This window comes from Aspergillus costaricaensis (genome assembly GCF_003184835.1).
Source record: "Aspergillus costaricaensis CBS 115574 unplaced genomic scaffold BO79scaffold_43, whole genome shotgun sequence".
Taxonomy (NCBI): domain Eukaryota; kingdom Fungi; phylum Ascomycota; class Eurotiomycetes; order Eurotiales; family Aspergillaceae; genus Aspergillus; species Aspergillus costaricensis.
In genome coordinates this window covers 118837-129838 of record NW_020291843.1, presented here as the reverse complement: position 1 = coordinate 129838, position 11002 = coordinate 118837, and the positions used below count along the sequence as shown (strand labels likewise).

Sequence of the window (11002 nt, the reverse complement as noted above, 5' to 3'; positions counted from 1 at the left end):
CCTCGACCTGCAAGGATTCCACCCAAACTGACCCGAGTAGAGAAGTAGTCAAGGTCGTCACTTGAGGGAAGCAGACGCGCCTGACGATGGATTTTGACGCGTTTGACCGACTTCCGCGGGCTGATATTGTTCCGGTCCGACGCTTACCATCGGCAGTGGAGATACCGATTGGCCGAGGTCGGAGGCTCTGGACTTGCAAAGTGCGGATCTTGTGGCCAATTACTAACCAATTATCGGCTGCGGAAACCAATCCGAGCGGCGTTGGAACTGTCGGAGGGAGACTTGAATGGCGGAGGGAATCTCACGGCATGAACACCTCAGCTCTGACACCGTTTTGACTTTCTGACAAGTCCTTCGCTCGCCTTACTCTTCCACTGCACCGTCACTGAGACTGTCATCTTCCCCTCCTGGGGCACTCAGCATCGCTTCACGCAACAGCCAGGTCGTCTCGATTCTACCGGCGCCCTTGTCGGCCTCGCTTTTGCCCTTCCGCGCGCAGACTCGGTCCACTCCCCTCCGTTAGCGGAGACGAATCTGAACAGATACAATGTCCACAACAACAGGGTACGTGGTGGTGGTGCTCCCAAATTCGTCAGATTACGGTCGCGTTAACGCAATCTATTGTTCTTTACAGAGCATTCATCGCAGGAGGTGTTGCAGCATGCGGAGCAGTGACGGTCACTCATAGCTTTGAGACGGTGAAGATTCGGTACAGTCTTCCTCCCCTATTCGGAATGTCGCGGATTACTCCTCGCCAGCTGTGTCGCCGGATGCTAATTGGTATACTACGAAAGTCTGCAACTACAGGGTGAACTGCAGGCCAAGCAGGACGCTGCCAAGAAATACCGGGGTGTCTTGCACGGTGTGAAGGTTATTCTACAAAATGAGGGTCCCCGCGGTCTTTTCCGGGGAATAGGCTCGGCTGTACGTTCATATATCAGCATTTGACGGTACTTGTATCGCTAACAGCCGCTGCAGTACATCTACCAAGTCCTGCTCAACGGTTGCCGTCTGGGTTTCTACGAACCGCTGCGCAAGGGTCTGGCAACCACGATATACCAGGATGCTCAAGTTCAGTCTCTGGGTGTGAATGTCGTCGCCGGTGCTGCGTCTGGTATCATCGGAGCTGCTGCGGGTTCGCCCTTTTTCCTGGTCAAGACTCGCCTGCAATCGTTCTCCCCGTTCCTGCCCGTCGGCACCCAGCACAACTATAAGAACTCGTTTGATGGTCTGCGGAAGATCCACTCGACGGAGGGAGTTTCTGGCTTATACCGTGGAGTTGGCGCGGCGATGGTACGAACTGGCTTTGGTAGTTCCGTTCAGCTGCCGACCTATTTCTTCGCCAAGCGCCGCCTGATGAAGCACCTGGGCATGGAAGATGGTCCAGGTCTGCACCTGGCCAGTAGCACGGCATCTGGCTTTGTCGTCTGCTGTGTTATGCACCCGCCTGGTATGTTCTACACTTACGACACGACTGCACTCAGCTAACTTGTTGTTCAGACACCATTATGTCTAGAATGTACAACCAAACGGGCAACCTCTACAAGGGCGTGTTCGATTGCTTGTTCAAGACCATCAAGACGGAGGGTGTGTTGGCGATTTACAAGGGATACTTTGCCCATCTTGCGCGCATTCTGCCTCACACGGTATGTGATGTTCGACACCCAGTCCCTTAGGCGATACACTAACCTGGCTGTAGATCTTGACCCTCAGTTTGGCGGAGCAGACCAACAAAGTCATGCGCAGACTGGAGGATCGGTTCCTGTCTGACTCGTTGAAGGAAAACTTGTAGTCACCGTAGTATAATAGCGACATTGGCATACCCCCCCCCTGAAACTTTGCGACACTTATAGAGACGTTTCGGGACATGGTTTTTGGTTCCGCATTGTTGAGCAGCAGCAGCGTGGCCAGCATCGCGTGACGTGTATGTATATAGGGCGTTCTGTCTTGGGTCGTCATGCTGTGCTCTTAGATTTTGGAGATACATTTGGATAAATAGCTTGAATAGATTTAGAGTTGGCCATGCGCAGTACTTGCCTGGTGTTGGAGTACTATATATGATGCAATGTCCAAGAAGTTTTAGGAAAGTCATGTCGCATCATGGATGGTCATTTGCAGACGCGCGAGAACCTCACCGGACACAATATGGGGAAATGAACAGTTAATGAGGGTCGAACTAGACGAGCCGCCCAAGACAGGATGTGGATACCATGGAGCTTATAAAAGCAATTGGGGCAAGCAACTACGCGCACTAGTCAGTGGTTCCATGTTGAATCAAGCTAGGAATGATGATTGCATTGCTTTCTTCCGTCGGATGCATGAGCTCGGGATCAGACGCGTCGTGTTTGGTGCCGATGGAACTGTCCATACACGATCCAAAGCCGAGAATGTAAACAACAAAAGAGTTCGTCAACGATGTCAAAGAAGACCCTTGCGACGATGTTACTTTTTTATCTTGCTCTGAAAGAAAATGAAATCTTTGTCTATGATCAATGTTGCAGCACGCTCCCGACGCGTCGCAGCTGTAACGTCATCACCGACAGCAAAGACAGGCTGAAAGCCCCCCACTGGGGCCAGCTGAGGCCAGCTGAATCTAGAATCAAAGTGGGAAAGAGAAGCAAGGATCCTTCTTCCATTAGGGTCAAAACATCCGTAAATCCGTGGGTGGGTGCAGGCAGCTGCCCAATGTGGATGGGGGAAAGCAAGACGCGACGCGTTCAGCACAGACGCTCTTGCTTCTTGGCCGTCGGAGTAACCCAACTCGGGGTGTCGGCGATCCAAAATTTCTGTTCAGCTCGGATTAAACCGAGTGGAGATGGCGGATGAGCTCGGCTGATTGATGATGTCGTAAAGAGTACCTAAGCAGACTGCAGGGACTGATGAGACTGTAAGGTACGGTATGGGTGGGTTGGGAGATGGAGACATGAGACAAAGTATCATTATCCAATGATTGGTGTAAATGTATAATGAGAGATGTGAAATCTTATATGATAACTACGTATTACTGAAAAGGGATAAAAGGAGAGATAGTTGAATGGATTGACAGAATCGATCGAGGGGCTCAAAGATGGGAGTTCGATCTGATAAGATAGCAGCTGGTTACGAGACGCGACTACTTTTTCACTAAAGGCCCTAGGCATCGACGTGCTCCGGACTTGTCTCCAGGCACCCGCCTCTTCAGGAATGTGGAGAGGGACAATTCAGGAAACTTGCTGCAGGTCTTGCAGCTAATGATACAGGAATAATGGATCAGTGGAGATCGAAACATCGGATGAGAATCCAGCCGGTGGTGTGAGGATGGAGTCTGACAGAGTTCAAGACGTGATGGACGCGCCGAGCATCAACAACCCGCCCGGATCAATAGTTGTTCCCGCCAGCCACCGGGTCCAAAGTCGCGCCAAGTCACGTGCGACGTGACTCGCCCGTCGCGCTAAGGATCACGTCTCTCGTCTGCCGGCGAGTATTTCTTGTCGCCTCGTCCTCCCTCGCTGCAGCTCTTTTTCTTCACATCCCACCACCAGCTCAGTCTATTGGAGTGTTTTTCTGTGTCTGTGTGATCAATTCCTCTTTGACTTATATCTCCTTCACCTACACACAATCAACACCATGTCTGTACAACTCACTCCCTCCAAGCAGGTATGTGATGTCACGTCTCTCGCCTCCCACCCTCGACGCGTAATTAGAGGCAGATAAGCTAACACGCGTGGCTTCCATAGGCTGCTTCCTCCCTCGAGAACCTCAAGATGAGCGATTCGCCTGTTAAGAAGCTCAACTTCGGTGGCAAGGAAAACGCGCCTGCTGCCGTCGACGTGACCGCCGACAAGCCCGTCGAGAAGCCTGTCGAAGCCCCCAAGGTCGCGCCCGGTATCAAGGAGATGGAGGCCAGCGAGCCTCTGCTCCAAGAGAACCCTCACCGTTTCGTTCTTTTCCCCATCAAGTACCACGAGGTGAGTGACACGCGCGTTACGCGTTACGCGTAAAGTGGAATTTTTCGCTTCCCGCCCGCGACAATTGGCATGTGCGCTAACGCCGCATTCTCGCACCCAACAGATCTGGCAGATGTACAAGAAGGCCGAGGCCTCTTTCTGGACCGCCGAGGAAATTGATCTTTCCAAGGATTTGCACGACTGGCACAACCGTTTGAACGACGACGAGCGCTACTTCATCTCCCACGTTCTCGCGTTCTTCGCTGCCTCCGATGGCATTGTCAACGAGAACCTCGTCGAGCGCTTCAGCGGCGAGGTCCAGGTCCCTGAGGCTCGTTGCTTCTACGGTTTCCAGATCATGATGGAGAACATCCACTCCGAGACCTACTCTCTCCTCATCGATACCTACATCAAGGAGCCCAAGCAGCGCACCTACCTCTTCGACGCTATTGATACCAGTATGTACCTCAAACCGGGATTGTGATTGGTCAATGGATGCTAACCCCTGCAGTCCCCTGCATTGCCAAGAAGGCCGATTGGGCCATCAAGTGGATCCAGGACAGGGAGTCTACCTTCGCTCAGCGTCTCGTTGCTTTTGCTGCCGTTGAGGGTATTTTCTTCTCCGGTTCCTTCGCTTCCATCTTCTGGCTCAAGAAGCGTGGTCTCATGCCTGGTCTGACCTTCTCCAACGAGCTCATCTCTCGTGACGAGGGTCTGCACACCGACTTCGCCTGCCTGCTGTTCTCCCACCTGAACAACCGTCCCAGCAAGCAGGTTGTTGAGGACATCATCGTCGAGGCCGTCGGCATTGAGCAGGAGTTCCTGACTGACGCTCTGCCCTGTGCTCTCCTTGGCATGAACTCCAAGCTGATGTGCCAGTACATCGAGTTCGTCGCGGACCGCCTGCTGGTGGCCCTCGGCAACAAGAAGTACTACAACGCCACCAACCCCTTCGACTTCATGGAGTCGATCTCGCTGGCGGGTAAGACCAACTTCTTCGAGAAGCGGGTGGGTGACTACCAGAAGGCTGGTGTCATGGCCAGCACGAAGAAGGAAGAGGAGCCCAAGACCAACGGTAACGGTCTCAGCTTCGATGAGGACTTCTAAACACCGCAACAAAATGATGCCACTATACCCGGTTGTTGGCACCAGCCACGATATGTTTGATTCTGGGTGTTTACGAGGATATTTGACTATACGCATGGGATTGGCGTTGATTGGATGGGATTGATTCCTTTTTCTTATAATTGTTAATGTTTGACTCTTGTATTTAGAGAAATGTACATTGGATATTACTTTGACGATGATGCCGTAGAGCACCTAGCATGTCTAGCGTGACATCCCAACCATAGTGCAGTAATCAATGCACCGACCAGATAAAGACGGTTGGCTACTATCTCGCAGCTGCATGATCAACCATGTATCCTCACCACAATGCCAAAGCTTTACAGAATATGCACATTTTCAAGAAACAAGATATCATCGACAGAAAGAAAGAGACAAATAATTAGATCACCTCTTCCCCTTCCCCCCCTTCTTCTTCCCTTTCCCTCCCTTCCCAGCTGCACCAGAATTAACCCCCTCCCCAGCTACCGTCTGTCCCTCAGCAGCAGCAACAGCAGGAGCATCCCCCATCTCCACATCCCCAGCACCAGCACCAGAAGCAGGAACAGCAGCAGGATTATTCCCCAACCCCAAGCCCTCAACATCCGCCCCGGCAGCCAACTTCCCCAACGAGGTAATCAACCGACCCACCTCGGCGCCCTTGTTCGTGCGATATTTCAAACAGATGCCGGATCCCGGGTGATAGGTCTTGAGTTCGAGGACGGCGATGCGGGGTTTGGGTTCGGTTTCTTCTGTAGATGTGGGTTGTGTTGTCGAGGAGGGTTTTGTGGATGTGGATGTGCGGGGGAAGGTGTATTTTGTTGTGATTCTCTGTCGATAGTATACTTTGGTTAGCTTATGGTGTAGGTGGTAGGTAGTAGGGGTGGGGAGAAAAGGATGTACCGTGTCTGGGTAGGCTTGGAGGAGGAGAGAGGATTGTTCGAGGTAGGATTGTGAGGTTGGGAGGTAGGGCATTTTGGCGGTGGTTGGGTCCTCTAGTTGAGGAAGTATGTATTTGGGAGGTTTGGTGCGCTGAGTTGAGTGTGGTAGAGGGAATGGTGGTGTAGAGGTGAACGGGGTTGGTGATGTGAAGCTGGATTATTTCTGGTGTTTTGCGGCGCCGCTCGGAGGTGGGAAGTTGAAGTTGGTGGTTAGGTGGTACTAGAGCTAGCGGGCGGTGTGTGGTGCCGCAGTCGATTGACAGCTCGAACACCCATAGTATGTATGCTACAGCTCGGCAAACTACTACTACTCTATTATCTATGACTCTAATACCTGATTCTGGTCAATTCATCGTTATTCATCACTCGTCCCTCGTATAGATGCCTACTGTTATCCTGTAGGCTATTGTACATACATACACAGCTAATTACATGCTCATATACATCAATCATCCTATGTCCAGGCTCGTCCTGATCCAACATCATATACACTGTGCATCAGCTAATAGGCCGGGCGCATCGCACACACACTAGTCGCTGCTTCCCATTTCTTGCTTTGGTCGCTCGGAAATTCGTTCCCCGGCAATTATCGCACTTCAACACTTCGCCGTCGTCCCCGTCCCCGTTCGACGATGCATAGTCGCTGCTCAGCGCGCTGCCCAGGCTCATTTGGCGCTCCCCCGGCACCGACAGTCGATGCGGAGTGAGGAGTCCGTTACCCTCGGTTCGTTTGCGATTCTGCACCGTCATTGCATCATGCGCAATTTTATTGTAGAATGCGTAGCTCTGCTCCCCTTGCAACCAGAGCGGGTTATCTTTGTCGCCGCCCTTGGGGAACCAGGTGGTCCCGGCGACGGGCTGCCTGCTGTCCACTGCAGCACCGTTGTGCCCATTCCGGGTGGTGTCTGCGCTGGATCGTCGGCTGTCCATGGAATTCTTATAGGCGGAGGGCGGAGGGGAGGTGGTATAGATGGAGCGCGAATCGGGTCGTGCTCCCGTCGAGACTCGTCCCGGGCTGGCGTAGCCCGGCAGAGTGTCGCGCACTGACTTGTGGGGAGAAGGGCTGCGGGTGCGCGGCGTGCGCATGCCGGAGCGGTTGCCATGTCGGATAACAGAGTTGCGCCACGAAATGATGCGCTCCGACGGCGTCGTCTTCATTGAATCCTTGCCGATAGAGGAGGCAATGCTGTGGCGCGCCGAGTTGGTGCGTCGTAGGATGCGTCGTGATATCGTGGAATGCGTGTCCCAACTGTCGTAGCGCCGTTTCAGGTAGGCACAGTCTTGTCGCAAGACTTTGATCTTCCCGGCATAGTCTGCCACGATGAGGATGTTCCCATCCGGGTGCGTGGACCGCGACATGAACGTCGGAGACTCTTGCGCCAGCTTACTAGCCGCCGACATGCGGTTTGCTCGTCCATTTTCCTTGTCCGCCTGACTGACGAGCGTCACAGGAGGCGGATTGCAGATATCATAAATGGGATCCTCGGAAAATCCCAAGACCTGTTTGGCGCGGGTGGGCGCCATGATGGCGGCCGTCACCAGGGCGGATTGCGTGTCGAAGATCTCCACGGCCCGTTTGTCGGCGTCTTTCTCCACGGGCCCCACCGGCCAGACATAGGTGCGGCGATCCTCACTGCCACAGATGATGTGTTTGCCGTCATTGCTGAAGGAGGCGCGGATCTGGCTGCACGTGTTTTCATTGCCGCGGTATTTGGCCTCCAGCGTCCGGTCGCGAAAGTTGTAGAGTCGAATGCGGGAGTCGTTGCTGGTGATCAGCAGTTTGACCTCGCCGTGCGGGTCGCCATGCGGCAACGACATGGTGTCGATTCCGGTGATTTTGCTGCCCTTGGCGTTGCGACCACGAGCAGAGCGCACGTGAATCTGTCCAACCGCCTTGAGGCCGTCGGTCTCGTAGATATTGCACAGTCCGTTCAGACTGCCCGAGATCGAATGTCGTCCGTCTGGTGTAAATGCCACCGCGGTAATCATGTCGGGGACCGTGGCCACGAAAGCCACGCTCTTGTCGGGAATACTCCAGAGTCGCAGTTTCGTATCCAGCGATCCCGCTAGGAAGAACCGGTCATCGCGTGGGTGGAATTGGATGGAGGTGACGAAATCGCTGTGTTGGAAGCAGCAGAGACACTCGGGTCGGCTGACATGCCACAGCCGGACGGTTTTGTCCATGGAGGAGGAAAGCAGGAAATTGTTCTGTCGCCCGCATTAGTGGATGCTACGCATTGCACCGCCTATAGTCAGTTTTCATGGTACCTTGCTCCAGCTGAGGTCCAGGATACTGCCGGTATGGCCCTCGTACACCTGGACCGGTTGCGTTTTGAACACTTGCGCGTTGAGTCGTGGCGCATCATCGTCACTGCCCGGCTCACTGGAGGTCCGATCCTCTGGCGACGCCACGACTTGCCAGACGCGCACCTTGCGGTCCTGCCCGGCGGCAGCCATGTATTTGCCATCATTGGAGAACACCAGCGCCCAGATCGCCTTGCCCGTATATTTTTCGTTCTGCGGGCCTGCCGTGGAGATGGCGTCATGGTCCGAGACGCTGGCCGAGTCGTCGGCGCCGTCCAGCTCCTGAGCCAGGAAGACCCGGTTAAACGTCTTCTCCTTCTTGTAGTGTGCGCGCACGCGGATGTACTTCGGTGGGGGAGGAAATCGTGGTACGAAGCCTATGGGCTGAGCGGCAGCGTCGGGATCCATGCGGCTAGTTTCGGGCTCGGAGACATCGTCCTCGTCGTCCGGGTACTCGGTCTTCTTCTTGCCGGGGATGATTCGACTCAGGAAGGATACCCCTTTCCTATGAGGGAAGCCCACCGAATTAGCTGTCGGTTCCTGGGCAGGAACTGCATGGGATAAGAAGCAACGAACGACGGGTGACACAGTGCGGGGTCACGCCGTCAGCCGGGGCTGAGAGGGAAACATTGGCTGACTCGGCACCGGGCGAGGCCAACTGGCACTTACTTCTTCTCCTTCGGAGCCTTCGTATACATCGCGGTCTCTCCGCGGGCAGAGCCATGGTCCAACGAGGCGCGTGGATCGCTTCCACCCAGCTCCGCCTCGGTGGAGGCTCTCCCTAACAGCTTCAAAGGAATGGTTTTTTGGGTGTTGGTTCGTTTGATGATATGCTATCGCGACGCACAGAGTCAATCAACCGCTGAGGCGAATTCCAGAGGCACAAAAGACACAGTATGAGCCTTACTTGAGATAGGGGATCGATGGCGCTGGAGTCGGCGCTGGACTGGACAAAGGTAGGGGAGGAGGCGAGATTCTTGACGGAGCCGTTGCTGGCGGCCGGAAGGGTGCGGGAATCCTTTCTGGCATGCTGTTGGTATCCGTTCGACGCCACGGTCACATCGGAGGCGGAGCCTGCACAGGATAATCCCCCGGGCGGAGGAAGAGTAAGCCAACGATGCTCACAATTGTGGATTTATGGATTGGGCCCGGTCGGAGGGTATGGAAAGAAGATGACTGGCCAGCGCGACCGGGGCGAGCCTTGCGGGAGGTAGGGGAGGGAAGTTCAAGTAGCAGCAGCAGTAGTTATGGTTGTAATTGGGACGTACCGATCGGAAAACTTTGCGAGGAGCGGAGGAGACTAGGATTGGGAGAACTGGGACTGTGATCGCCGCGATTGAAGATGGTAGGACTATTGGAGGCGGAGGTGGACAGATCGTGGTGAATGATGCTGGACGACGAGGCGTTGGTGGTGATGATGGCAGGCACGGTCGAGGCCCGCGATGGCCCTTCTTGTTGCTCGTCGCGCATTCCCTCCGCCATGGCTCGGGTGTCGCCGGGAATGGCGCATGGGAAGTGAGTTGGCTGGAAGTCAGACTGAGGGAGGACAAAGAAGGTGGGTGTGTGGTTGTCGAAGTAAAAAGGTATCTCTCGAGATAAGGATACGAGAGAGAGAGAAGTACAAGAGAGAAAGATGAGGGAGAAGAAAGAGCCAGATTGCGGCGGAGGACGCGGAGGAGATGGAATGGGGATGGGATGGGATTAAGGATGGAGATGGAGAATACTAGTGATTAAGATGGAGACACACTAACTCGGACACCGGTTATTAATATCCGAGAATATCCACTTAGAGAAGATGACATCAAGCAGGGTCTGGAAGTTGGTTCCATTCCCTCTTCCCAGTTGGTATTCACTCCTACTAATTGTTTCAGGTGATGGAGAGCAAAATGACGGAAACCCTGGGTCGGATGGGAGGGCCGGTCTGTGGTTCTTGTCGAAGGTCTGTGCGAGTTTGTAAAGTGAAAAACCGTTGGATGCATGCATCATCTCCAAAGCTTGACTTTTATCCAATCTGCATTCTGGTGGATAGAGTCAGTGATACAGTGGTTATGATATGATAGGTCTTGTCGCTGTATACTAACTTGGGGATAAAACCCATCATGGATGAATTCCGTCCTCCTGCCCACATGGCTGACACATGGCTGGCAGTGATGTAACCAACCACTCTATTCTTATCAAGCCTGCGTATGTAACTTATGGGTATAAATAGTAGTTACTAGATACTAGTTAACTAGTAACTAAGTAGTAGTCAAATACGAACTCAGTCCAACTGAGTCAGAGGTGTTTGTTCTTTCCCCCCCTCAAGCCAAGCTTAATCCACAACTGGCCAATGAAGGCAAAGCCGTTGGTCGCACTGCTCGGCTGGCCTTCCTGGACTGAGTCTTTGGGGGTTAAAATCAGAAAGTATCTCGGATTCCTCCACCAATCGCTACTTTTTCCTTTCTGCTTCTTCTTCCCTCTCAGGGTCTGGTCTTAAACTTTCTCGGGGTTGCAGTCGCATCGCATGCGTCCTTCTACTACTACTCCTCTCCTGAAGTTTAATATTATCATTATCACACCCGACTATAACACCCGAGTGGCTATGAGTTTTTCCCATGATTCGTTTTGCTCCATCGTCTATCTACTAATCAGAGCTTACACAATCAAACCCCCACGTGCTTCATGATACATGGAAAGAATAAGATCGGAATCAGTTGCACCAACAATCCCCACCATCAATCAGATGGT

At 53.5% G+C, this 11002-nt stretch overlaps 4 protein-coding genes across 4 annotated transcripts; 2 read left to right on the top strand and 2 right to left on the bottom strand.

The window, feature by feature from the left end:
* The first annotated feature begins 342 nt into the window (after positions 1–342).
* Positions 343–1999, top strand: BO79DRAFT_203207 (putative mitochondrial oxaloacetate transporter (Oac)). The gene is made up of 6 exons (XM_025681702.1): positions 343–564; positions 635–709; positions 795–924; positions 979–1450; positions 1501–1646; positions 1700–1999. The coding sequence occupies exons 1-6, from the start codon at positions 548–550 to the stop codon at positions 1790–1792; spliced, it is 933 nt and encodes a 310-aa protein (XP_025535049.1). The 5' UTR covers positions 343–547; the 3' UTR covers positions 1793–1999.
* A 1495-nt stretch (positions 2000–3494) lies between these two features.
* On the top strand, positions 3495–5217 carry BO79DRAFT_203203 (ribonucleotide-diphosphate reductase subunit RNR2). The gene is made up of 4 exons (XM_025681701.1): positions 3495–3636; positions 3717–3947; positions 4051–4384; positions 4438–5217. Exons 1-4 carry the CDS (start codon positions 3607–3609, stop codon positions 5031–5033), a joined length of 1191 nt encoding a protein of 396 aa, XP_025535048.1. The 5' UTR covers positions 3495–3606; the 3' UTR covers positions 5034–5217.
* A 221-nt stretch (positions 5218–5438) lies between these two features.
* BO79DRAFT_290653 (SRP9/SRP21 family protein) lies at positions 5439–6156 on the bottom strand (the record flags this gene model as incomplete). The annotated part of the gene is made up of 2 exons (XM_025688909.1): positions 5934–6156; positions 5439–5861 (listed from the first exon to the last, which is right to left on the bottom strand). Exons 1-2 carry the CDS (start codon positions 6003–6005, stop codon positions 5439–5441), a joined length of 495 nt encoding a protein of 164 aa, XP_025535047.1. The 5' UTR covers positions 6006–6156.
* Positions 6157–6314: 158 nt separating this feature from the next.
* BO79DRAFT_203199 (WD40 repeat domain-containing protein) lies at positions 6315–9970 on the bottom strand. Its single transcript, XM_025681700.1, has 5 exons — positions 9544–9970; positions 9183–9349; positions 8945–9108; positions 8240–8780; positions 6315–8179 (listed from the first exon to the last, which is right to left on the bottom strand). The coding sequence occupies exons 1-5, from the start codon at positions 9755–9757 to the stop codon at positions 6470–6472; spliced, it is 2796 nt and encodes a 931-aa protein (XP_025535046.1). The 5' UTR covers positions 9758–9970; the 3' UTR covers positions 6315–6469.
* Positions 9971–11002: the final 1032 nt, after the last annotated feature.

Coding starts and splice junctions, on each gene's coding strand:
- BO79DRAFT_203203 (XM_025681701.1), top strand. CDS start 3,607: ATGTCTGTACAACTCACTCCCTCCAAGCAG. Junction 3,637..3,716: donor AACTCACTCCCTCCAAGCAG/GTATGTGATGTC, acceptor TGGCTTCCATAG/GCTGCTTCCTCCCTCGAGAA. Junction 4,385..4,437: donor CTTCGACGCTATTGATACCA/GTATGTACCTCA, acceptor TAACCCCTGCAG/TCCCCTGCATTGCCAAGAAG.
- BO79DRAFT_203199 (XM_025681700.1), bottom strand. CDS start 9,757: ATGGCGGAGGGAATGCGCGACGAGCAACAAGAAGGGCCATCGCGGGCC. Junction 9,109..9,182: donor CCATCGATCCCCTATCTCAA/GTAAGGCTCATA, acceptor GCGTCGCGATAG/CATATCATCAAACGAACCAA. Junction 8,180..8,239: donor TGGACCTCAGCTGGAGCAAG/GTACCATGAAAA, acceptor TGCGGGCGACAG/AACAATTTCCTGCTTTCCTC.
- BO79DRAFT_203207 (XM_025681702.1), top strand. Junction 710..794: donor TTTGAGACGGTGAAGATTCG/GTACAGTCTTCC, acceptor ATACTACGAAAG/TCTGCAACTACAGGGTGAAC. Junction 1,451..1,500: donor CTGTGTTATGCACCCGCCTG/GTATGTTCTACA, acceptor CTTGTTGTTCAG/ACACCATTATGTCTAGAATG.